General features: G+C 36.9%; 1 protein-coding gene across 10 annotated transcripts in view; it reads right to left on the bottom strand.

The window, feature by feature from the left end:
* Nucleotides 1–27,191, bottom strand: part of DST (dystonin) — a 295,384-nt gene that overhangs the window by 22,596 nt on the left and 245,597 nt on the right. For all 10 annotated transcript variants that reach the window (XM_085056610.1, XM_085056616.1, XM_085056608.1 and 7 more), the window contains 17 exons: nucleotides 26,293–26,496; nucleotides 23,254–23,485; nucleotides 22,679–22,905; nucleotides 21,890–22,012; nucleotides 21,055–21,156; nucleotides 18,438–18,539; nucleotides 17,370–17,543; nucleotides 16,437–16,592; nucleotides 14,031–14,228; nucleotides 13,407–13,535; nucleotides 10,460–10,630; nucleotides 8,991–9,146; nucleotides 8,561–8,767; nucleotides 6,781–6,900; nucleotides 3,197–3,366; nucleotides 2,058–2,217; nucleotides 438–632 (listed from right to left, as the gene is read on the bottom strand). In XM_085056610.1, the coding sequence (XP_084912736.1) occupies nucleotides 438–632; nucleotides 2,058–2,217; nucleotides 3,197–3,366; nucleotides 6,781–6,900; nucleotides 8,561–8,767; nucleotides 8,991–9,146; nucleotides 10,460–10,630; nucleotides 13,407–13,535; nucleotides 14,031–14,228; nucleotides 16,437–16,592; nucleotides 17,370–17,543; nucleotides 18,438–18,539; nucleotides 21,055–21,156; nucleotides 21,890–22,012; nucleotides 22,679–22,905; nucleotides 23,254–23,485; nucleotides 26,293–26,496 (2,826 nt within the window). The remainder of the gene's footprint in view (nucleotides 1–437; nucleotides 633–2,057; nucleotides 2,218–3,196; nucleotides 3,367–6,780; nucleotides 6,901–8,560; nucleotides 8,768–8,990; nucleotides 9,147–10,459; nucleotides 10,631–13,406; nucleotides 13,536–14,030; nucleotides 14,229–16,436; nucleotides 16,593–17,369; nucleotides 17,544–18,437; nucleotides 18,540–21,054; nucleotides 21,157–21,889; nucleotides 22,013–22,678; nucleotides 22,906–23,253; nucleotides 23,486–26,292; nucleotides 26,497–27,191) is intronic.

The raw sequence follows: 27,191 nt of genomic DNA, 5'->3' as shown, positions 1-27,191 counted from the left end.
ACTGTGCATTGTTAATTGTGCCAATGTAAAGTAGTTTTCAATACATAAATTTACTTCTTTCCAATAAGGTACAAAAAGCATAAATATGATTGCAACCTCCTGGTTCTTGTGAATGGGGCATAGTTCTTTATCACCCTTCATGTTTGACTATAACTTCAGTGATTTCCTTAGATGGTAAGGTCTTTGAAACATTTATTTTGCATTTGTGGTAGAGACTAATAGTAACAGTAATAACAATTGCTAAGAGGCACTATTTATGTGCTGTGGTAAAGGGATAGACAAGGTAAGCAATGCATGAGCAAGTAAATGAGTATTTTCAAATGACATGAAAGTGAATGACATTAAGTGAAAATGAAATTAAATTTTTGTCAACTAGACTGCAAGATATTTTCACTGCTTCTCATACAGTACATGTAGCACCATTATTATTCCTCTACCTGCCGAAGGGCCTGTTCCAGTCGTGTTTGCTTGGATACTGACAGGGCACAAACTGTCTCCCAGCGAGTGCTTAGCTCCTGCATTTGGACTTTGACCCAGGAAGAGTCATCACGACTGCCTTCTATCAGTTCCCTTGCAGAGCGCTTCAGAGCCTGGACACTGCTTGTTCTTTTTCCCAGCTCCTTTTGGAAAACCTAGACATCATCAAATATATTTGAAGTGTTTAACTCATTAAGGCACATTTACATAAAAAACAACAGAAAACTACTAGTTATGAAAATAAATGAAAATACAGTTTTATTTCCATCAAGAGTAACTCCATCTAATTGATGCAAAACATCTAAGTTCTGCTTCTTAGACTCCATAGGAAGATATTAATACTCTCTTCTATCATAAGAAAACTGGAATATGGTAGGAAAATGTTAGTCAGACCCCAAGAACCCATTGTGGTGCAATGCATGGGAAATCTAGTCTCCTTACCACTGCTGGTTTTCCATTCTTTATCAAAGCAATAGATCTCACACAGTGATTACCACATAAGATTGCTGTGGCAGGAAAAGGTCAGATAAAAAGCTAACAATCAAGGAGAGAGTTTAAAATCATCAAAACAGAAATAAATCCCTATCTGTGGGTGCAACTGTAAGGCTGTGGATCTTGCTGCTCATTCATATACTTATATTGGAGTATATTCACATTAGTAGATGGAACAATCTCCAGTTAGTTAAAGGAAGCTCTTAAAAGAAGATAATTACAGTGCGCTGAGCCACTGACTGCAACTTACTTGTGATGGATAGTGGATTTCAGAAGCAACTGAAGCATATTGCAGGCTAATTTTATAGACAACACATGTTTCCAAACACTTTTTTTTATGAAGCCCAAAATCTCTTCCTCAGTGGAGAGGAGATACTGAAAGTTAAAGGTGGATGAACAGAGGGACCTTCACCTCCTAATCCTCCCAGGCTCCAGAGCTCTGCCTATGTGTTGCCTTTTCAATACAAGTAACTTCAGCCATTTCTTCTGATATACTGAACAGCAAAACTGGGATTCAGAGACAGAATCTGACATTTCCTACTTGTTCCCATGTCCAAAACCACTTCAGTAACAAATACTACAGGTTTCCAATGCAAGCTTCCTGGACCATGGTCTAGTTGAAATCTGTGCATAACTTCAGCATTATAATTACTGTTCTTGATAAATATACAGCAGTCCCACAGGTCTGAAAGGCTGCTTTAGTCCTGACAAGTGTACTGGACATTTGGTTAGCAGATAGACTAAAAAAGAGCTGCCTGCCTCAGAGTTTTCCAGTAAAATAATTTTTGCCATCTTTTGCCCCTAGACAAATATTTGCAAATGCGTATTTGTGATTTATGACATGATATTAATAAATACACAGGGTAGCACCATCAGATAGAGTATCTCAATGCTAACAGGTGTCAATGAGTCATTAAGAGTTGTCCTCTTTCATGTATGTTTTATAGGATTTTCTATTGTTGACTATGTTTGTGTTACAAAATTATTCCATATTTCTAAAATTACAGAATAGTCAAAGATAAAGATAGTACTAAAATATTACACTCATGAGCAATCCAGGAATTCAAAAACAGTATTTTTGTAACTACCTTGTGATTGTCAATCAGGTTCATTACTAAATCGATGTCTCCATGTACTGGCTGGTCTTCAGCTAGTTGAGGTTCAATTTTGTATAACCAATCAATGAGAGCTTGCAGAGCATCAGTAAACTGTCCCGAAAATAACAGGGCTTCCTCCAGTTTATTTTGTCTGAGAGAGGAAAAAAAAATCCAAACAACCACACACACATAAAATAATCATTTATACACTTTATGAAAACATTTGCAGCCTAAAACAACAGAATCATAGAAGTGTTAAGGTTGCAAAAGACTACTAAGGTCATTGAGTCCAACCACTATCCCACCACCACTGCGTTCACCACTAAATCACATCCCCAAGTGCTACATCCACATGCCTTCTGAACACTTCCAGGAATGGTGACTCAACTATTTCCATGGGCAGTCTGTTTCAATGATTTACAACCCTTTCAGTGAAGCAATTTTTCCTAAAATCCAACCTAAACCTCTCTTGGTGCAATTTGAGGCAGTTGCCTTCATGCTGTCATTTGCTGCCTGGCAGAAGAGACCAATCTCACCTGGCTACAGCCTCCTTTCAGGCAGTTGTAGAGAGCAGTAAGGTCTCCCCTGAGCCTCTGTTTTTTACAGGCTAAACAACCCCAGTTCTCTCAGCCACTCCTCATCAGACTTGTGCTCCAGACCCTTCACCAGCTCCATTGCCCTACTCTGGACTCACTCCAGCCCCTCAATGCCTGCTGTGCTGTGAGTGGCCCAGAACTGAACACAGGATTTGAGGTGTGGCCTCACCAGTGCTGAGTACAGAGGGACAATCACTGCCTTGGTCCTGCTGGCCACACTATTGCTGATACAGCCCAGGATGCCACTGGCCTTCTTGGGCACCTGGGCACTCATTGGCTCGTGTTCAGCTGGTTGCTGACCAATACTTCCAGAGAACTTCAAATCAGTTTCCCTTTTTGAAGGGCTCTTCCTTCCCCTTCCTCCCCTGCTCTTCTTCCATGCCATTAGGCAAGTATGCATTTTCAGTATTTTACTGCTTTGGCATTCTTAATTATCAAACAAGCTAGCCACTCTGGTTCCACTTTTACACAACAAAATCCAAAAATAGAAGCCTTTTTCTTATTTGATGAGTAATTAGTTGAGTTTTCATTTACCTTTCCACTGACTTTCCACAAATTGTATCCCACTTATCCCTTAGTTCACTCAGCATATCATCAAGTTTCAAATTGTCATCAGCCAAGGTGGTTTTCTCTTTCAAGGAACGTCCAGTCCTGTTTGTGGTATCATACACAGAATGTTTGGCACCAAGAGATTTCTGGAATTCCTATATATATGGAAAACAAAGAAAATACCCATATATCATTATCTGCTTACAGGCCATTGTTAATTAGTTTTTGACATACAATTTCCTACAAAAATTGTAAATTTATGTTGATGCAAGAATAATTTAAACTAACTGCAAAATTCCTATGCTAGTACCACAGTACACCTGGGGCTTGACACTAGCAGACCCCTGCCTTTTGTCCTTCTCTGGAAATGTAGCTCTATGCTTACTGGAACAACTTGTGGAAAATCCCTCCTTCAGTGAGGGCAATGATTCCTGTCCTACCATAATATTACCAAATTTCAGCCTGGTAGTCAGAAGGATGTGAAAGAACTGCTACTTTGGAAGCCATTAATCAAGCATTCTCCGCGCTACATTCTTACAAACCAAGATTTCAAGCCACTTGTAGAGCTCCCCAAGAACTACAGAGGTTATTCTGGTTTAGCTCAACATGGGCAAGCTGGGAAACTTCCAAGCACAAGCAGCAGCCAGATAATATCCCAATAACTCAATTTGTGCTAGAAGTCATAATCACAAGCAGGTTTCTGTGCCCCAGGACTTTGGACAATGACAGTGACAGTCTGCCTGCCAGCTCTGACAGCTCCTTCTGCACAGACCCTCTGGATGCTTTTCACAGGCACAGACGAGCACAAGAAACACAGTTCATCTGATACCACACAGAAATTAACCAACTGGCAGAGTAAATAATCAAATAAAGGAACACTGCCAAAAGACAATACCAGCCCAGTAGGGCAGCTTTTAAATTGCAGCAATGCTTGAAATGTTTTATTTCACACCTTCATGAATTCCTAGGAGGGAATCAGTTGAAAAAAAATAAATCACAAGTTTGCTTTAGAAAATCCTTATATACAGAATCAAATATTCTTTCTCTTTTTTTTGTCACCAAAAAACCAACATTTGTTTTCTAATTTAGTATTTCCTTACTGTTCTTTCATTTTTCTCATATAAAACAATGAAACAAACTTGAAGAAAAAAACACAATTGTCAAGTTAGGACTACAGAAAAAATAAATACAATTTGCAAAATAACCATTTTTCAAAACAGTTCCTTCAATACAAACAATATGTCTATGCTTCTTTTATTTGATGGGGTTTGTTAACTACTTAACACTACATGCACCACGTTACTAGCTTTGCACAAGGAAATGGTTAAATTGCTGCCAGAGAAAGATCATGCAGAAAAAACAAGATTTAAAGGTGGCAAAGGGTTGCAGTCAGTGCATTCCTTGAGAGACTACACCATATCTACTTTCATTTGATTTCAGGTATAACTGAGAGTAGATTTTGGTTAAAGCTGCCAGGAATAGACAGGTAAATTAATTACTGAGATTTTGCTCATCTAGCTACCTTCCTTCTAAGGAAGATGGGCACATACAGATAAAATTAGCCAAGTTCATATAAATGTGCTGTAAGAACTCTCAGCATTAGCACAGGAATGGATTGGGTGACCTAGTGCGGGTTTTTCCATTCCTGACTCCTAAAAATGAGAAACAAATTCTAATAAACAGACTATGAATAACCCTCAAAAGTCCCTGGCAACATGCTAGATATGAGTGAGAGAGAAAAAATATTATCTTGGCTTTTCTTTCTCGGGGACTTTTTTTTTTGGCAGTAACAACTGGCAAAGAGCAAGTCCAAATTATTGCTTACAGCACATATTCAGTTGGGATAGCAAAATCCTTAACTAAATGGAGCAAGGAAGCCTTCAAGGCTGGGCAGAAAAGACAAAGACAAACACAGGGTATATGTGGGAGTGGAAGGAAAAGACTCAAAATACAAGGAAGGACATTGCAGCGTTGGGAGGTTTGACAACTCATTAAAAAACAATTGAGTTGATTTCTTGAGAGGGTGGTGTTTGAAGTTTAAAGTCACAAAGTTCACAGAACTCCCTCTCTCACACTTACTCATCCCTTTTCTTCAGATCACCAGTTTCAATCCTTACGTCCCTGTATCAATTTCATCCCATTCCTTAATGAGATTAAAACAACTCAAGCATTAATGCTCTGCAGGCTTTTTATATGAAAGAAGCTGAAGAAAAGACATCAATGACAGAAGTGATGAGTTTGCCAATCCATTTGAGGAAGCTTGGTCTCATAAAATGTACTGCTGTAGGTATAAAGTACCTATCAAGTTTATCAGGATTAACATTTCTGAAGATGGGAAGAGAATACAGTTAGGAGCCCTGAAAACCTCAAAGCAAAGCCAGAGTGTTGACCATACTCATAAGGAGTTTGAATAGATAAAGAAAAGAGAGGAGTCAAAGGATTAGAAAATTAGTAGGAGTCACACTATCCCAACAGCAAGTTCCCCCCATGACAGTTCAGATCAAGGACTCCAAATTCTGGCAACAGCAGCAATCCCAAAACAAACTGAACAACTGCCAGCTCTTGCTATATTAAAGGAGAGTATTTTCCTGGTTGATAAACAACATGCCACCCAACCTGAGAAAAGATAACAAAAGTAAAACAAACTGATGAAGTCATTAACATACATGACAAATTTTCTCAGAGGTAAATTTCAGAAGCTACACTGAAAAGAAAAAACTGGATATTCAAAGCCCTGAGGATACTGTGAAATATGAAAAAATATTAAGCTGACATTAAGAGTAAATATGTACTAAAATGTGGAAAATGAATGATCTTTCAATACTCTGTGTTTGATGAAACTGCCCCTAGAGAAATCTTAAGACATAATCATATTTCTGAAGATTCTACCACTCATCCACTTGATCCTCAATAATATCTTATTCTAGGCATTTTACAGAAGTAAAAATGAAGTAAAGACTACTTCTGTCTTTGTTTTTGCTCTGTGTCTGATGGAATTACAGAGCGTTTACATTATCATTACAAATTTGAAAAGCTAACTGAATGAGACAGATTTTTATGTATTCACAGCTGGATTTCTGAAAATTTGGTTTCAGAATTCCATAAAGAGAAACAACCTCTGCTCTAATACTGTCACTGTATTTTCTAGGGGAATTAATTAATATTTTCACTTGATATAAAAATCAACTGCCAATCAAAATGCAGGATTATTTTTCACTTTTGAAGTTGTCCTGCAGTATTAAAAGGAAAATCTCAACCCAAATAAGTGGACAGTAATTTTTCGTTAAAGCAGGCCTCTTGGGAGATCCCTATTCTGAAATGGTATTAATTCGCTTTTTAAAGTTTCCATGCTGCTGTATTATTCTTTCCTCTTCATTGTTAACCATTCCCCCACATATCAGGTGCTGTATCCTTTCACTCACATGCTATTAAAACACCATAGTTTAATTTGATGTGAATAAACACCCCATTGCAGTCAGGACACAAATCTGCTTTCTTTGCTGATTGAACAGTTCAAGGCTGAAAGACTTACCTACATTTCACTGGGCATTTTGCATTTCATGACTCACCTTATGCTGTGCAAGCTGCATCTTTATTTTGTCAGGGTCATTTGCAATTTCAAGATCTGAATCCAAAGATTTCTCTGACTCTTCCAGCCATTCCATAAGTTTATGCCAGGCTTCATGGAACTAAAGGAAAGTCAGATTTGCATGGACTTTAAAATTCACTGGTTCATTAAACAGTCCAAAAGCATTAAATTCTAACCAAGATTGGCAAACTTTGACAAAATTTGATGTGTTTTTTCTCCCTGGTTTCTTAAACAGAACTGGTCCAACCATGAGCCCACTGTATTTAACCTCCCTTCCCCAAGTGAATTAGCAACCTTTAATGTACATGATGTGCACACACCATAGGTATCTGTCAGACACATCTGTTGATGTGTTGGTCATTTAGATTCCTACAGTTTTAGTAATGGACAGTAAATACAGAGAACAGAGCTTAGCTATTGCTTATACAGGACCATAGCAGTAAATCACTGGGGAAAACTTCCGTCTGGACGACTGCCCAAGATTTCCCCTGTAACATTCATAAAAGCTCTCATTATATCAAATGCTATCTTGACGAGCAAGGAACAGATTTTTGATCTTCCTTCCTGTTTTAGAAAAAGAGCATCTCAGGGAAGGAAGCAGGGAAAAACTAAAGATTCAACCAGCTTTCACAAAGCATCATCTCTTTGGGTTTTGATTTTTCTAAGGTGGTTGTTTCTCTCACTCTTGAAAAGTCTTGCCTGGGCTGCCTACACATGAAAGCACAAGAAACTGTTCAGAAACCTTTCAAGGCATCTAAGACCCTGTTGTGCAGGGCTGTTGATAAGGCCTTGACACCAGTAGCCTTCGCTCCACACACACAGTTGTCATCTTAGTAAGACTGTATTCATCTTTGTAAATGCATATTGAGATAAAACCCATCTCATTGCAGAACTCCTGTGTGTGTGAATGCACAAGAGAAACTGCTGGAAAATAACTAACATGTGATTGGCATATGGGCTAATTCATTGCCCAGAGAACTTCTTGCTCTATGAACTGAGCAGTGGTAGCAGTGAACATGGGCATGTGGTTTAATTGTGAACATCACCAAATCCTAAATGATCATGTTCCCCTGAACAGAAAGAAGCTACAACTTCCTACTGACATTTAAACAGGTTACATTCCTCTCACACATTTTGCATCCTATAATTTGTGTTCCTCAGTGAGGGAAACATGTATCTAAGTAAAAAACCATGAATGCTCCCAAGTAAAGCAAACAGTGCAAAACCATCCCCCTCCCACCCAAAAAAACCCCAACCTCTCCAGGTTCATATGGAAAAAAATGGAGATATCTTACCACACAGAAGATATTGCTCTAGTAACTAACATAAGAGATTGACTGATAACTGATGAGTATAGTTAGGACACAACATAGACCCAAGAAGAAAATACTAAGGAATACTCCCACAGAGTATTGAGAAGGGTTCATCACATTCTTTAAAATATACAGGATTGATTGTGAAACTTCTTTTTGAGGACAGATGGCACTAATACACATCTGGAATCCATCCTGTAACTTTCTTTTTTCAGACTGTTCTGTACCGCAGACAGAAGTCACTGCTTGGGTTGAAAATGATGCTTTCACCTCCCAAATGAAGTGCTCTGGGATTGAATCATAGAAATCACTCCACTAACTCAACACTGTCTGTTACACTAAATGCAGGCTTGTTTTGTGAGTGCTTTAAAGCACCATATTCTTCAAGAATCTGGATGCAATTACAACTAACTTCAAAGAGCTGTATAACAGCTGTTGTCCCATTACCTGTTTGGCTCTTTTCCTTGCATCATCCAAAGCTCTTCCCCTTTCAACTAAGCGTTGAACTACTTTTTCCCATCGACTCTGTACACTAATCAGCAGATTCTTGATAAGGACAACGTCCTGTTTCTGGCTGAAGTATTTCAAATGGGTTCCAGTTTTGTCCAGCTCTATGATCTGATCTCGATGCGAGTTCACTTCTGTGGCAAAAACCTTGGAAAAAAAGGGTAAAAATTACTGAATACTGTGTTGCCGGGTAAACACTGAAAAAACTCAGTCTGATAAAGAATGATGTAGCAAGAAAAGACCATAAAATACAATTTTAAAACAAATGACATGTTTCTCTGAGTGCCAGCATTATAGGGCTCATTTGGACATTGTTACAGTATCTCCACAGAGTGGGAGAAAAACATTACACATCTGTTTCTTCACATACCTTGTGTTCATCAATTTGAAATAAGACAGTGTCCAAGATAAGACTTGGCCGAGAAGCTGCAGTTAGAGTTTGCTCAGCCTGAGTAAGCCAATTGATGAAATCTTGAAGTGAGTTGTGGAACTCCATTGCTAAATTGAGGGCTTCTTCCAGTTTGGTCTGTAAAGACAGGTCATACTTTATTAGCAGTTGATATTGTGCAGGGGCTTCAGCCAAGGAAACCATTTTAGTTCAGCACTTTGGAGTAAACCATTTTAGTTTAGCATTTTAAAACACTTTTCCAACTCAAAGTTTCTGAGTTTTAAAATAACAGCTTATATTTGAGCATGTTCAAGGAGATGGATACAGGAGTTACAGTAAAATTATGTATGACATGAATAGAAAATACAGCGCCTAGTATCAAGATAAATTTTTCCCCATTAGAACATATTTCCTACTACTTAATCCAAATGGGACATATGGATTTATCAATTTCAATACGCTACCAGTAGAATTTCAGAAATCTAAGGTGGTAGTGCACTTGGAAAAGCCTCAAGTACGTAATCAAATTTACTCTCTTACACTAAATGAAGAATAAGTTTTCCTACAGCACTTCTTTTTAATAAAGCCAAATTGTCATTTTGGTTGCCTGAACAGAAATTAATTTGGGATACAGAATTTTGTTGATCATGAGACAGCAGTCAGACATTTGCTGACCTCACTGAGCACTCCAATCTTACAGCTTCCTGCAAGAAGGTGTTCACATTGGGTATTAATTAGTTTGTTATTTTTACATTAAAATTACCTTAAGAGACATCAGCATTCTTACTTTAAAATATAGCTAAGTTGTGAGTTACCTATTTGTGCTTTATACTTATCAGGGCTGTACAGAGAGTTTCTCTGTTTGCAATTATGGATATTCTTTTTGTTTGATTGAATTAGAACAAATGGACTATATTTCGTGAAGGAATGAAAGCAAAATGAAATTAACAAGAAAACGTATGTTGCATATCAGTGAAATCATGCTATTGATCTCTTAGACCAGAAGGTAGTCACTTGAAGTAAATGGCAAAAGGCCAAGAGTTTGGGAATTTTAAGAAAAAATGGCTAAAAAGCAGGAAAATTAACACAGCAATTCTGTACTCAGTAGGCGATAAACTTGAAGGATCATTCAGTCTCTCATGTCTATGATTACTGCAATAAAACCCAGAAAACCCCTAGTCCTACCAAATGAACATTTCCAGTATCAGTTAATGTATTTCTATGGAACAGACTTGTACCATTCTCACCCATACTCCTTACCCATTATGGATAATTAACTTCTTGAATCTCATTTTCCCCGAGTACTTTCTAAACGTATCACTGAATTATGCCAGTCTTTACAACTGATTTTAAATCTAAAAAATCAGGCAAGTATGCATCCATAAAAATACTGATCATTACCACACTTAAATACACGATTTACACTTCTACATTAATGTAAAAACACATACTTTTCTTTCACTGAGTTTTGTTTGCACAGATTCCCATTTTTCTTTCAAGTTATTTATGTCCTGCTCAACGTTTGTTTCAGCAGACTCTGGGCATCTTGCAAGCATCTGCTGGCCTTTCTGCATTAGACACTTATATGTCTCTTCTTTGGCTTCAAAGGCAGCACAAAGTTCCTAAATGAAAAAAAGGACCAAAAAGATAAGGTAGAAATTCAATACTCCTTATAAATACCAGTACAATATTTATTCCTCCCCCAACATTTAGCAGGTATGGTTAAGACTAATAAAGGAAATACATGTAATTCATAAAAAACCAAATGAGCAAATGAAGGACCCAGTTCTTCAGGAAATGAAAACTTGTATTGTCTGTCAATGTCTTCTCTGAGATCCAAAGCTTGGCAAAGGAAGTACTATGCATGTATTAAACAGGAGTTGCTACAACTTGGTTGGTTTAAAGTCCATTTGTAGCCAAAACACAGAAAGTGTCAGAATTACACAGTGTGCTGAAAGCCCAGACCTACCCAATACCCTTCAAAAGTGGGTGGGACAACTTGTGAGGGCTGGTGTATTGTACATTGTCTGTATCTTCCTTCACTTGCTAGGCATGAGAACTGAAGACATTTCAGACATTCAAAGAAAGCTGGAATAATAATGGTGACAACATGTTTTACCTGTTAACTATAATGATGCTTTTTAAACTGTGTTAAAGGTAAGCTAGCAAGAGTCTGGGAGCTCCCATGCATCCCTCTGACTCAAGAAGACACGTGCTGAACTGGTAACAGCCAAAACAAAATGTACCAACAAAGTTGCTGCAGACTCCCAGATAACGAACATCTTCAAGGAGATGAGGAATAAGTGGCTTGCACATAAGAGGAAAAGAACCTTTTTCTCTGATACTCAGGACAAGAGCCCAAACCAATTTTTTTGGGGGGTTAAGAGATACTGTACACAGGGCTGTACCTGACCACACAGGAGGGCAAAGCAAAAAGCATGTTCATTCATGAGCTTAAGATTCTAACACAACAGAAAGCTTCTTTGTTTTCTTTCTGAGGACTATGGAAAGTGGTGTCACCTAGTCTGCTTCCTCCTACTACTTCATGAAAACAATGATTCTTCTAAGATGGGAGAGGGATGGTCTGAGCAGCACTGGGATGGCTAAAAAGGTGTCTTTTTAAGCCCTTTTCCTACTGGTGTCCTGTAATATTTCGTCATATATTTTATTTTCCTGGAGTTGCTTGAGCTGGAAATGCAGCCCAAGCTCAACTCCATTTGTGAACCAATTATGATTGAGGGATCTTTTATTCATATCTGTAGAAATAGGCCTTAAACTCAAGACCATGGTTCATAACATTATTTTCAAAGAGCAACAAATCAAAATATAGTGCAAAACTCTCCTTCAGTTTCACATCAGTAATTAACATGGTTTGTACCACTTAGAGCCAAGTTTGAATTTGGAATGTGGTAGACAACATAAGTGGTCTCAACATTTCAGAAAAAAATAAAATGAGAGAGAATTGACACGTATCTGCATATGTGCACTAAGGTTTAACCAAAAGGAAATCAAGTTCTGTATTCTAAGGGTTGATAGCAAGTCAATGCCTGCAGGTGGCAAGCAGTATGGTAACATCCTGTTAAAATGTACATGTACAGTTAGGGAAGTGATTGTACATCTAGAGTGCATATTGCTGGGGACAGTCAGACTTGTTCCAACTCTAACACTGAATTTAAAGGTCCTTTAACTAATCAATCTGTAAACATTATAAGTACAGAAAATTGGCATAACAAAGAATGTACTAAGGAAAGTCCTGAAGATTTACATGGAAAATTTTCACGTATTGATCTAAGTGCAGGATGAAAAAAAGGAAAGGCCATCACTGACATTCAGGGAATCATGATTCTTTTCCACTATCACAGGGGTAAAAACCCCACCACCACTTTTTTTTCCTTTTTTATTTTCCTTTATTTTTCCTTTGAATCAAGGGATTCAAAACCACAGGATTATTTATGTTTGGATCTAGTTTCCCATTCTGATTTTAAAACTGTAAATTAGTTTCCTTACCAATCATAGATACTGGCAAATTTTTGAGGAAAAAGAAGTGTGCCCCATGCTGGTGAGCAATGATCTTTAGCATCATTCCAAAAAAAATTTGATTTTTAACATTATGACAATGCAGCACTCTAATTGAAAGTGTCAGGCAGATTCAAGTTCAAGGACAATTCAGTATATGTCACTGTTACATCTGAGCCAAGAGTTCATAAGTTCAGATCACCAGGTTTGGGCTTATATCCCAGCCTAATAGCACATCATGTTTTTACACAAATGGAGCAGAAACAACCGTTTTCCCTAGAGGTAAGAGATCAAGTTTAAGTGTCCTTTTTTGAGCTCTATAGCTCTATAGGAGCAGAGAATCCACAGAATGTTTCTTAAACAGAAAGGAAGGGAATAATTCAGGCATCCTGGTCAGCTTGCCATTTCTAATTAAAGCACAGTCTCTATGAGCCAGTAGTCCTTCTTACTTCTATGCTAATGATGACTTTAATGTCAGCTTTGGTTAGATAAGGAATAAAGGATCAAGTCACTTAAGTCAAGGTTCAGTGAAGGTGGGTTACTTTTAGGTTCATCTTCAAATCTTAGAGAAAACATAAATTTAGTTATTGGGTCAGAAGGGAAAAGAAGAACAGGAATCACTGAAAAATCTGCAAACACCTTTGTAAAGATGCACAAGTTATTTTATTTGTCTCAACCCTAAAAACGGTTCAGCTTTGGGAATGTCCCAACAGGCTACTAAACTACATTGAAAATAACAGTGTTGTTTTGGAGGCTATAAAATTTCTTTAAGACACTGTACAGACGTTGTGATATATAGAATACACTCTGTATTTACCAAAAGCACTCTTAAAAGATAGTCCTGAAATGCAATTTGCAAAGCATTCAAATACTGATACTTACCATATGTGCATTAAGCTGCTCTCTTGCTGTTTCTGGTAAGCCTCCAACAGGTTTTGATGCCAACAGCTGCCGTTCAGTGTCTGTCAGCCATTGCTGCAGATCCTCAACTTCACCATGGAAACCTTGGGCCTAAATTATACCATATCATTTTAGAGATAACTTAAATGCTCTCCATTCCAATACCAGGTCAGATGCATAAGCACATTGGCAACAGGTTTAATCAGATATTTGTAATAATCAAAGGAAATGAAAGAAAAAAAAAAAGAAAAAGAAAACAAATATAAACTTGCTGAATTCAATCTAAAGGATAAAAACAAAAGCCATGGAAATCTTGAAAGCAAGCTAAATCACTACTGTGAGAGCAATGTTTTCCCCAAATAATACATCTTTACAGAAATCTCACCCTTCACAGACATGTAGACCAAAAGCTGAAGTCTTACATCAGCACTATAAGGGACAGTGGCCAGCTGTGGAAGATGCAGCTGGATTCAAATATTCTCCAAATTCAGGGGTGTCTACATTATGGTTTTGATTTAGGCCAACTTCTAATACATGTATCTGTGTATTTCATGTAAAAAGACACTTTTACTGAGTTATCTCTATATTTGATCATTTCCTGTTCACCTGGATCAAGGCACTGTCCAGCTGCTGTTTCCTTTGTTCTGTTTTTTCCAACAAGTTTTGCCAGCGCTGATTCAGGAGTTCCAACTTGCTCCGTAAATTACTTGCTTCTTCAACAGCACTTGATTCAATCAGGTCATTTCCTGCTTTTTTAACAGCTTCCACCGTGGACTGATGAGCTAAAACATCATTTTGTAGCACCTACAATTGTAACACAGCATGCGTGACTGGCCAGTAAGTGACTGAATGAAGGCAATCACAGTGAGTGAACTAGTTGTAGTCCAGGGACAAAACAACGCTTTAACAACAGCACAGGTATTAGCCATCAAAGCTCATAACCAAGACATCTTCAATCAAAAGTAGTAACAGACCATTCTGACAAAATACTAAAATTTACTTTTGTATCTTGGAAAAAAAAAAATTACTTCTGAAAACATGTATTTCTGAAATTACTAAAGGCTTCTAGTACTGCTACGGAATAATTATTTCTTCACTTTTTAAATTTATTATATACTTTTCTTTAACAGAATTTTTCTTTGAATATTATGTGCCTGCTGTGCTATACAACAACCCAACTGCCACAATGTCTTTTTGCGCATTTCACTGCTACAACTCCTTTCACACTATGTCAGGCTACCACGACATTTGACCTGTGCTAAAAGCTGGGGAATGGTTGTAGAATTAACAACAAAAGACCTCCTCCATTTGCTTGAAAACGTCTTACCACCAACCACAGTAAAAACCATAAAAGGCAAAAAGTACATTTGGGAAAAAAATGCTGTTTTCAGAAGGATGGGGGGCAGGGCAGGAAAAGCTTTAATTTAGCACAGAAAAAGAAATAAGAAAAATGTTTGGGAAGAGAATGGTAAACCCCACCTACGAAATTCAAGTTTATGACTCCTGTCTTCCATGGAGTCTGACTCAAACTCACCTCCATCAAAATGCCAGCATATGGAAAAAATATAAAGCTAAATAAAAAGGAACTTAAACTATATGGAGTGCAATATGAAACAGCAAGTCACAAGTGGACCTTGAATACTAAATATACATCACATTTACTTTAATTATTCTACGCTAAGCATCACATTATTTTATTTTTCTAACAGGGTATAAAAAGATATTCACAGAAGCAGATGCATCTTAACCCTTCCTTCCTGCTGAGACTCACTAAGAACAAGGTCTATTCTTTCCACAGTTATTCAAGAGGTGGATGTTTTTACAGGCTACTGCAGGATGCACTACTGTGTGAACTTTCTAACCTATAAACCCTGTATTATGAAAAGGAAGTAGATTCATTCATGTGTTTGCTGAACTCCTTCAGCACAGACATAAATGATGTCTCAATGCTTCTTCACTAGTGAAACACTTCCGTTTGATATGAATATAAAAGGTTCACAAAGCAGAACCCGGTTTTGTAATTTTATTTACTTTATTTTAAAAGGGTCTTTTTATAACAATAGTCACATAGGGTATGTAGATAATGTATTCTGTTCAAGCTCCAGCTAACCACCCAAGAGCCTTCAGAAGCTGCATAGCTGCATTAACACAGACAATGCAAATACCTTAATTATCTGTGTACTGTCAATTTCAATCAATTCTCTCAAAATCCAAAATGGACTCTCAGTACTTTTTACATTATATGCAGGCCAAAAATTAAATGGCAGATTTAAACGGAGAGTATATACAAGGTTAGATTGAAATCTTCAAGCCTAGAAAGAATGGCTCATGATCACCCTGAAGAGCACAGAGTCAGACACATAATAATCTCTTGCTCCAAAAGATACTCTTCAAATAAAGGCATAGCAGAAACATTCTTCCATGGGCTCCAAAATAACAATGATCAGTAAAAATACTAAAACAAACAAACAAAAAAACTTTAACCCTATATTGTAAGTAACCAATAGAAAAAGATGGGAGTTTGCACAGATCTTTGGAGAAGAATTTTCCATCTTAGCTGAACTCATCTGACATACAATTTGGCAGAATTCAGAACAAATCACTGTTTTCTGAGACGGAAGAAAGAACCAAAGATATGCAACTGTCATGCAGTTTGTAAGGCCTGGCTTAAACAGAACTAATCAAGGATTTTATTGTTTCAGGAAGAGTAGCAGGTTCAGTAACTTTTGAGTCCCCTAGGTCAAAGAAAAGTGATTAGAGGTGGAGACTAGGGTGAGCTGCTTATTTTTGGCTAAAACCTATGCCACTTGCATGGCATATGCAAGAAAGGAAGGAATGTGGAGCAGTAAGAGGAAAGATATTATTTATTCCAAGCCTTCATTTCAGCTATAATCTGCATCTTGAAAATATATGGAGAGAATTATTTATCAAGTGTAAAGTTTTACTACAAGACTCATCCCTAAGATAAATATCAACAGAGCATTTCAATTAATATTCATTATAATTACATACATGATGTTTGGCAAGTTCAATTTCAATAGCCTTGGGGTCTCCACCCACAGGTTTCTGTTCATTCAGCAACTCTTCTGTGTGCGTCAGCCACGCCAGTAACTCATCCAGGGCATGCTGGAACTGCCCCAAGGCTAACAAGGCACCTTCCAGCTTGTGCTAGAGTGAAAATAAGGAAAACAATAAAATAGTTTCACAATGCTGTTGAATTGTCTTACACTACCATTAGTCACCATAATCCAGAGCAGAGTCCATGCATAACACAGAATAAAAACCAGGGAGAAACAGTTACCCAGAACAAGCAACGCTTTATAACTACAGCTGAGTTAGCAATTCCCTTGTAAAGCCTTACATTCCAGGCTTAAATTCCTGACCGTGGAAGAAGCCATGCAACCAGAGCAGAGTCAAGTTTGAAGGTTTCCTCATCAGATCTATCAGTAGTTTTTTATCACTTAAAACATAATTTCAATAAAAATGCAACTTGGTGCGTGATCTTTTTAAAACTTTTTCTTGAAATAATTCAGTTTAGAAAAAATAAAACAGTTCAAAGGACTCTCACATGATAATTTAAGGAAATAACACTGAAATAGTTTAATATTAAGTAAATGGGGTTTACTCAATTGCTCAGCTTAGCAGCTAATATTACTTTTGCACAAATAAACATGTTTTCAGCTGCTACTTGGGACATCATCAAATAGCCAAAATGAAATAATAATCATTCAACATGGCATTGCTGACAGAGAATTTAAAAAGAGGGCTTAAAAATATTTAAAAAGCTAAATTAATTGTACCATTCAAATCCTATCATATATAGGGCTTTTTTTTAGTTTCCAAACTAAAAGGAATGTATAAATTAATATAAACATTATACACAACAAAGAGTTTTTCACAAAAACCTAAGTCAGGAATAAAGCCCCCACCTCCAAGCTTATTTACCTGCCTACTTATAATTTTGTCTTCTAAGCTGTCCCACAATAGTTTGAGTTCTGAAAGAGGGTCTTGAACAGTGTGCTTGTCGCTCTCTTGTGTTGCCTTCTTCAGCAATAGTTCTGCCTGATGGTTCAGTCTTTCCATTTCTATCTGCTGCTGATAAGCTTCTGTCTTAAATTGCTATGATAAATAGAAAAAAATGAAATAGAAGTAAATGAAATACAAGTAACGATTATAGAATCATAGAATGATTCTGTGTTCTAGCTCTTGTGGTTATGATGGTGATAGTGCTTTAAACTTCAAATGGAATTATTCTTCAAAGGGAGTAAAAGTAAACTTTCTTTAGTAGAACACCCTCTTGAACATGCAGCTGGTACAAAAGTCTGAATGCAATTTGTGTACCTACGTTCCATGTAAGGTCATGATTCATTTGAAGTTACATCATAAAACACATAAAACAACCTGCCCACAGCCGACAAAATCTACAAGTGTGCAACAAAACCAAGAACATTCTCTAATCATCACACATCTTTTTAAACACGGGATAACAGCTTACTAATGTCAGGAGCATTTTCAGTCACAAATACAGATCCATGCAGACAGGTTTCTAAGATGGGAATTTTGGGTTTCACCTTACTCATGTATTGTGAGTATCATGATCTTTGTGAGCATTTAAATAAAGGCTATAATGGCAGAAGCAAGGCTTTGGAGGCATTCTCTCAGAGCCTCAAAGAAACTGCTCATGTTAGAAACCAGAAAACATAAAGGTCATAGCAAAAGAATCCTATTCATAATAACCTCATAGCTTTTGAAAGAGAACGAACAATACTGCAAGTATTTCTGGGCTATCAGAAAAAATAAAATGTAGTCTTGCCAAAATTTGGAATAGATTTTTAAATTAAGCACATTTTAAAATGAAAAGTTTGCAATGAAAGATTTTAAACTTTCATGTAAATTCTATTTTACTGAAAATTGAAAATGAAAATTGCTTTTGACTCTCAAAAAATACTAAACAACACAGAAAAATACAGACAAATGGAAATAACATAAAGCAAATAAATTGCTAGTTCATACCTTAAGTTCCTCAGTTTGCTGCTTCACAGTCTCCAGATCTGTTCCAACTGGGGACATAGATGCTAACTTGCTGCCAGCAATGTCTACCCAGTCAAATAATGCCTGAAAATCAGAGTATGATATTCAAGTGTGAGCAGAGAACTGCTGCTATTTTTGAAACTTGTATTAAGTAAAATATGAGAACTTTTCTTTTTTTCCAGAGAAGGTATTGCTATGCTCTTTCAATGAAAATAACCTTCCCAGCAAAACCTAGGTTTCTCTGCAATACAATAGAACAAATGTCAAGTATCCAGTTACAGTTATAGGAGTGTACATTCTGCAAGACTGGGCTTCTATCACCAGCAATATTCTGCCAGAATTATTCATGTTGAGTAGCACCCTACCTCTTTTGTAAAATCTGCAATTTTTATGAATCCCTACAAGACAAACTCTGTTCTACAGTTGTTTGGAGTGAAAATGGAAGGTGGTGGATAACATACCTTAAATGAAGATTAGAAACAAACTTCTTGTGAAGAAAGCTATTCGTGTAAGGAACATGGAACTACCCATTCAGTATATACTAGGTAGTGAAGGACCATAACTGAGCTAGAATGAATGTCTATAGGATAATGCAGTATGACTTTCAAAACATAAATTACGTCTCCCCAGTTCTGATGCTTTGTGGGTATTTCTTCTGCTAATAATACAATGCCGAACCTCAAGAATACTCTACATGGGTAAGAACAGCTGCATCAATCTGATTAATTGCACAAGGGAAAAAATACCTCCACTAGGCCCTTTTCCAGCTGTCTTTTATCTGTGGAGATATCATTATGTAGAAAGGCTTAGGACAAATTGCTGGAGCTGCCCACTGCTGCATGGCTCCCTCAGAAAAGGAGAACTATGCCCAATGTGCTCAAGAGGGTGAAGCAGCTGCAGTTAACAATCTGTCCATAATACTTTTCATATTGTCTACTGAAAAGAGTGTAAGACAGTACTTAAATACAGTTCTTTCACAAAGTACCAAGCGTCTAGGATGTACCATGCACAGCCACAGGAAATAAAAAGCGCTTAAACCAAATAGTGATCATCCTAACTGCCTAGTCAATCTCTGCACTGCAGGAACACAGGAGAAGCTGGAGAAAAATCCATAGTGACGGTGCACTGCAAAATAGGCATGTTGCACTATTATTATTATAAACGAGTGTTCTTGTCCTAGGTTACAATATAGATGTATTCAGTATTCTATTACCACCAGCTGAGGGCCATTAGCTGTTATCTCCTGCTATGACCCACCCCTGAGAACAGACAATGGGCCATCAAGGACGCACCACGACTCATGGACTTATCCTATTGTGAGATGCTCCACCCAGGAGGGAGGAGCCAAGCATTCCCACCTGGATATAACCTGGCTTTGGAACTGCCTGAGCTAGCCCTGTCTACTGGGTTCCCAGAGGATAAGAGCTACCACTGGACCTTCAGCTGCAGACCAGATCTTCACAGGATCACTGCATCAACTGGACTACTTCAGCTGGACTGCTACCACCACCTTTACTGGGTGTCAGATTGTATCTGACTTTGTCAGTGTTTTTCCTTGTATTGTTTCACTTATTTTTAATTTTTTCCTATTAATTTTAATCCTGACTTGTGATCTCCCACTGGTTTGTTTTCAAACCAATACAGTTCTGCTGCTTGATCTGCACCAAATACAGAATTAACTGTCCCCAGTGTCATGTGAAATTCAAACTTTAAAGATTTAATGAACCAGGGAAGACAGGAATTCCACCAAGGAAAAACCAACCAACCAAAACAAAACAAAAAACCCCCAACCAACCAAACAAACCCAAACTTACAAAAAACACAACAGCACATAAAGAGAAAATATCATAAATTCAAAGAATGGGTTGGGTTGGGTTGGAAGAGACCTTTAAAGGTCATCTATAGTACAACCCCTCTTTTTTTTTTAAACTTCATCAGTTGTAGGAAGCACAATGTACAAGATATCTTAAAACTTCTGGAATATTTACCTACAGATTTAAAAATGGAATCATCGAAAGTATTGTGATAGGATAAATTATACTAGGAATAAATATAATGGTCTAGCAACATTATGTTAATAATATTTTTGCTAAAATTACTCAAACTTAAACATTTTTGTTACAAGAAAGGTGGAATAAAATTCAAGTGCTTTAACTTTCCTCCACTCAAAGAAAATAGCAGCGAGTATATGGACCTGTACTCTCTTCCTTTAAGACCCCAAAAACGTGTCACAACTTCCACTTGCCTACCATATGAAGCATTGACTATCACAAGAAAATGTGAGCAGGACTACTGTGAATGTGTAGTGACAAAAAACCTCTGCTCTTATCAACAAAGAAGGGGACATTAATTTTGAATCTAAACACAGTGCAATATATGGACATGAAGAAAATGGCCAAACATATGTAATCTTTAATGCAAAACCCTCCCAAAAAACCAACCCCAATGAACCTTGAGAAAAAGCCCGGCCTACTGACAAAAACATTCACTACAACCAGAGGACATTACTTGTCACCTACCTAATCACATGACATTTTTGCTACAACCACATTAAATCTCACTGACTCAAGATTGGGTTAGGTATATCACACCATCTTACCTGAAGTCCATCTTGGTATTGAACAGCTGCCTGCATAGCTTCACCAAGCTTATCCACGCGTTCTTTCCATGTTTTGTTTAATGCATCCCAGGCAGAGTTCAGCTGCAAGTAAGCACAATTTACTCCAGTAGACAAAAGAATTTCACTGCTATGTAATGTGCATTTAGTCACTCTTCACTGACCAATAATACAAATAAACTCAGCATGAATAGTTCACATTTATTCCGTATTAACACTCTTGTTCTCCCTATCGCTGCATAACTAGTTTCTTTCAGAATCCAGTAGAGATTCTGGAGTATAAAAGCTGTAAATTTCAATACTGATTGATTTTTTTTATTAACAGAGATATCACAGTTAATAGCGGAAATACTACTAAATATTGGGAGTTGCATCACTATAATAGAAATAGTTTAGAAGAATCATACATTGCTGAACACTAGAGAAATTAAATGTACTTTATAGTCATCCAAACAGGATTGTCTCAGTTAAGATGTCTCACTTGGCATGAACAAGAGATATGCAAAATTTATTCTAGCATTACTTTTGTAAGAAATAGTCACCTACCATATTAACCAGTTGAGTATTTAAAAAAAAATCTGTCTTTTACAGAAGTTCTAAACCATAAATCAGTGAAATAAAACAGTGTGTACATTCTATTCTAATCTAATCTAAAATTCATTCACCCAAAAGGCAAACCTTACTTTACAAAGGCTTCAGGGATGTCTTTTGGCACAAAATTTTCATTTTCAAAATTTGTTGGGGTTGTGCGGAATATACCAATTTCAGCTGAGCAAGCATCTCATATAGCAGACCTAAGCATCTGCATTTCCCATACCTCATCTATACTCTTGTTGACAATAGGTTTGTCAGGCTCTCCACAAGCAGCTCTAAGTTCAGAGCCAAGGCTCACAACTGCTTCTAGTTCCTCTTGTAGTCCATCAATTTCTTCTTTAGCAGCCTACAAAGAGAAAAAAAGCCAACATTGCTAGTACCAAATTTAATAACCTATGTACAACTTGCTTTCAAGATAAAACACAGCAGGACTCCAAGATGCCTTTGTTTTCTTTCAAGTCACTTGGACTTACAACTGCATTCTTAAAAAATAAGCATCCCTTTGCAGCGTCAGATGAAATCAGCTGACATCAGTTTAAACTGTAACAATGGTTTATGATACCATTTTGCATGAGATAGAAAAAATAAACAGGAAGTTTTAAATTAGATTTCTTTAATCAGAGTGTCTTCTTTGTCAGAGGTTATCATTCAACCTTCAAACTTTTAACTATCAATATAAATAATTACAGGTTTAAAGGATAATACATTTGTACACCTTTCATTTAGATGTTACGTATTACTTGAGGAATCTCAAGTATGTGTAACTTTCAAAAGTCTCAGTGACATGGTTATTATACACATATTTACAAACAAATAAGGAAATGTAATGACAAGCACATGTTGCATGCTCATTGCAATTAAGCACTGATAGGTGTTATTTACTGCAGACTCTTCAGATACCATTATTGTAAATTTCTACACAATTACCCCTCTTAGTCTTTAAAAAATAATATATTCTCCTCTGCATACCATCACTAAAGTACTTCAAATCAAGAAAATACTTTCTACTGACCTCTGCAGCTTCTTGCTGTTGCTTGACTACAGATGGGTCAACTCCAGGTCCCTCCAGTTCTCGAATGAAGTCTTGAGTATCTTTAATAGTAGCTACAAGAGCCATATGATCACACCAAAACTTTTCAGCTAGCTCCATTACATCCAACAGTTTCGCTTCTCTTTCCTCAGTTAAGGTCTGGATGTCTTCCCAAATTAGGACCATTTGGTCTAGTTTGTCTTGAACAGCTAAACAACAAAGGAACTAGATTACTACCTTGGCAAACAATTCTTGCTCATAAATCTCTCTACAGTTCTACAACAGAAACATATGTGTACATTTTAAAATTTAGAGTCTAAAATACTTCTTTGCAGGACTCCTTAAAATGTTAAGTGGAAACAAACACAATCGCCTTTAAAAATAAAATAAAGGTCATATCCACAATGAATTATTTTAAATGAATGCTTTGTTTTTATAAATCTTCATCAGCTTCTCCAGGAGAACATTCCCCAGATTAGTGGTCATCAGAAATGAAGAATTTTATATGCTGCAACCTACTGCATTTCCACTACATGAAAGTTTCCTCAGTCTACTACCTTTAGCAGATATATCCTTATCAGTGCCTTCCGAGCGAGCAATCATTTCCTCCCCTCTCTGTTTAAGTGTCTCATACACTGGCTGAAGTTTTTCCAGATCCACAGTCACATTCTTATTTTCGCTGATCTGCTCTTTAATCTTCTCAACCTCTGCTGAGATCGAAGGTGGCTGCCTCAGACGTTCAACTATGCGTTTCAGACTCTCAAGAGTAGGATCTATCTTGTCATGAAACTATGAGGGTGGTAAAGGACAGAAGGAAGTGGCAGACAAATTAGAAAAAAACCATAACAACAAACTAAAAAATGCTATCTGAAATTATCTTTGGAAAAGGTACTTTAACATCTTTTTCCAACATATGTATTTGCAACTTGCAATACCTCCCTCTAGGCTCTTTTAATATCTAAATTACAAAAATAACCCTGCAAAACGGTATGTCCTCTCAAATTCAAGAATTTTACTATTAAGTTTGGATTCAGTTCTGACACTCCCTCTTGAAGGTACTATAAATATGGCAGAATCCACTTACATTTAGTCCTGTGAAACTCACAGCAGTTTCTAGCTTTAGAGAACCATTACTTCATCATTTTAGAAAGATATTACCTTACTATTAAAAACATACATTTTCCTCTTAGGATCAACATACTGATATACAACCTCTGATTAAGGCTTTATATGTAAGGTCATGCAAACAAAAATCTGTTAGTGGCCAGGTGGTGCTTGCTAGAGCAGTATGTTACTTTCTGCAACTAATGACATACAGTGTATACACTACATCCATCCATGTTTGATTGAGTCCAGGTAGTGTGCTCAGAAACTCAATTACAACCATGTTGACATGGTTCAGCCTTTGGGATAGGTACAAAATTAGCCTTCAGTTTTTGGATTCAGAGAGATTCCTAAAAACCTCACACCACCATGCTCCTTTCAAATTAAAGAAATCAATAAATTGTGGGTGCAATTAATGACTCTCCAGGACCCACAAAAAGCACTACTGACAACACTTGGAAAAGACACCAGAAAGAACACAGCAAAACAAGATTACCTTATGTGAACTAATAGCTACATCCTTTCTATTCAAAGGAACACAGGCAATATAAATCTAATTACTTTTTCCCACCATACAACCCACTTCAAATCAGACTCTGTGCCTAAAATTATGGGCCTCAGTGTTTTTGTTAGAAGTGTGAATATCATACAAGCCAAAAAAATGTATTATGAAAGAAAAATAGCCTTCCCACATTCAAGACTTCTGAGAAACTGACTGTGGCAACAAAACCTTACAAAATTGATAAAAACTGAAATTAAATTGGCAATATTTGGGTCTAATTTTAGGACATGTAGTACATTTTTAAGTTGTCAGTGCATTCAGTGGGCCTCCTTGTACTCAACTTCAATGAATGAGACAAAGTGTTTTAGAACTTAAAAGAAAGAAAATGCAAGTCATTATAACCTCTAATTCTAGCTTCATACATTATGTCCTTCCTTTGATACACAGTGTAATTTAATATAATTTAAAACCTGAAGAGTTAAATAATTATTCTTCAAGGACTGTCTAGACACTGGCATAGGCATCATAGTACAGAGATCTGATAATATATATATTCACATATATTTATAAAAAAAGATTATATAAAATTACACTCTGTGGGCATTACAGTGTTTTGCTTTGCCATCTGCATACACATTTAGGTATATGAAATGAACCATGAAGTATTGCATAAATAATTCAGTCATTTCTCAACATTTGATTATATTCTAGGTGTTAGCAAAGAATGCAATTCTAATTCTTGCTTTTTGTACTTAGCCAGTACATGTTGATGTCTATCACATACAACACAGGGACTCTAACACTAAGTAGGTATATTGATTTTCAAACTGGCAGCTCCACATATGGGGAGGACTAAGCATTTATGATGAAGAAAAACAGAAGATCTAAATAATCAGGCATATTTCAGAGGTGCAAACAAGGATGGTGTTTAGAATGACTGAAAGTTTGTATGTTGTATAATGTCTATAACCAGTCCAAAAGCAGGATGACATCTGATGTCTCTTAGTTTTGCCTCACATTGATAAACTCAGTTGCAGGGGCTAGGAATATGACATTAATTATAATGACCTGAAAAAAACTACTTAGCATGTAGAATTGGTAAGATCTTCAAGGTGTATTTATTTAGTAATTAAGACCTAAGCAGAATATAGCACTTAATTTCCAGTGAACAGAGGAAAAGGGAATTTCCTATAAAAACAGCCATATAGAACAAAGTATTTTTATTCAGGTTTTTGTATGGGCTTATGTACAAAGTTTTGCCGAGTACTTTTCTGAATCTGGGGTCAAGGAAAAGAATTTCTACGTGGATTTAATGACAATTAACCCAATACTTAACAGTCACTAGAATACAACACTTGACAATACTCTACTGAGATTAATTTCAAAGGCTGATGAAGCTAGAATAAGCAGCTTTTGTGAAGGACTTGACATAAATTTTATGCTGATGATGTTCTGTGAAGTCTAAGTTTCCTGGTAATACTTTTCTGTAACAGTTTCAGCTAATTTTACATTAAGGTCTTTGGAGTTTTCAGCAAAGAGCCAATGCTACTACTACTGCTGAACTACCCACTAGTTCATTGCTAGCTCCGTTAACTACAGCTGCGAATTCCTAGAAATAACTATAACCAAGTTAACTGATCAAAAGTGACATTTGTTTACAAATGAAGCATCAGCTAGTAACAGACCAGTAAGAGAAAATGAAAGTGAAAATCAAATGCCACATTTTTAGACCACTAGGTTTTTTATATCAAAATTAAGCAGCTGTAACATTTTTCAATGGCTGCAAAGTCATAATACTGACCAATATATAAAATTATAATCCCTCAAGATATAGAAAAATCAACCCCATTAGCAGTGATATGAACATTCACAGACCATTAGGTTGAAAAATCCACATAAAACGGCAGTTTAGTCTTGATATATGCATGTAAGATGACTGTGTATTTTTCCATTGAACGAACCCAATTATACTTTAAACTTAAATTGATACCTGGGTACACTGAGAAATGGCTTCATCCAGTGCCAGTGCTCGCTTTTTGACATCTTCCTTAATTTTACTGTAAAGGGTGTCAGCTGCCACATATTTCTCTTGGATAGAAAAGCCTTCTCCTGGGCTCAGCTCCAGCAACTGAGGCCCAGTTTTGTTCATCTTATCTATATGAGGCTTGTGCTCAGCAATCAGCTCACGCAGTTGCTATAACAAATGAAACAACTTATCAGTTTCTTAGGCTTGCACCACCACATTACAACTGTCCACACTTCCAACACATCCAGCTGGCAAGAAATTCCAAACAAATACCCTCTGTCATAATGTAAAGCAGAAATAAAGTTAATGACTGCTTTGCCAGTAATCATTCCCATTCCAACACACAACCATCCAGGCATAAAACATCAGAACTAGAGACACACTGGAAAGGCCTGTGCAACACTCTAGAAGGACATATGATTACAGGCAAAATACGAGATGCTAATTACGCATATGATGCTAACAACAGACATTGCCCATCATATTTAGTACCTATAATGACAGAAATGGCAACAATATTCCAGACATGGGTGTAACGCTACCACATATATACTTTCATGTTGATATTGGTCACTTTCTGCAAAGCCTTTCATTGAAGAACATCACAGAGGTACCAGCCTTGCAGGAAAATTAATTCAAATTATCCTTGATTTAAGAAGAGGAAACCAGCACAAGGGAGGGTCAAAGAAATAAGTGAAAAGGACAAAAGGACAAGCAAGGGTGATCAGCAGAAACCTATCAACCTAGTTTATCAGTCTCCTCCTCTGACCACAAGACCCCTCTGCCTTCATAACAGCACTGTTATTCAACTTACACAATGTTTAACAAGTAATTACTAAGATAATTATGTTTGAACTCAGCTG

Source organism: Lichenostomus cassidix, chromosome 3, assembly GCF_008360975.1.
Source record: "Lichenostomus cassidix isolate B80296 chromosome 3, HeHo_3.0, whole genome shotgun sequence".
NCBI lineage: Eukaryota > Metazoa > Chordata > Aves > Passeriformes > Meliphagidae > Lichenostomus > Lichenostomus cassidix.
This window is presented reverse-complemented; position numbering and strand designations above follow the sequence as displayed.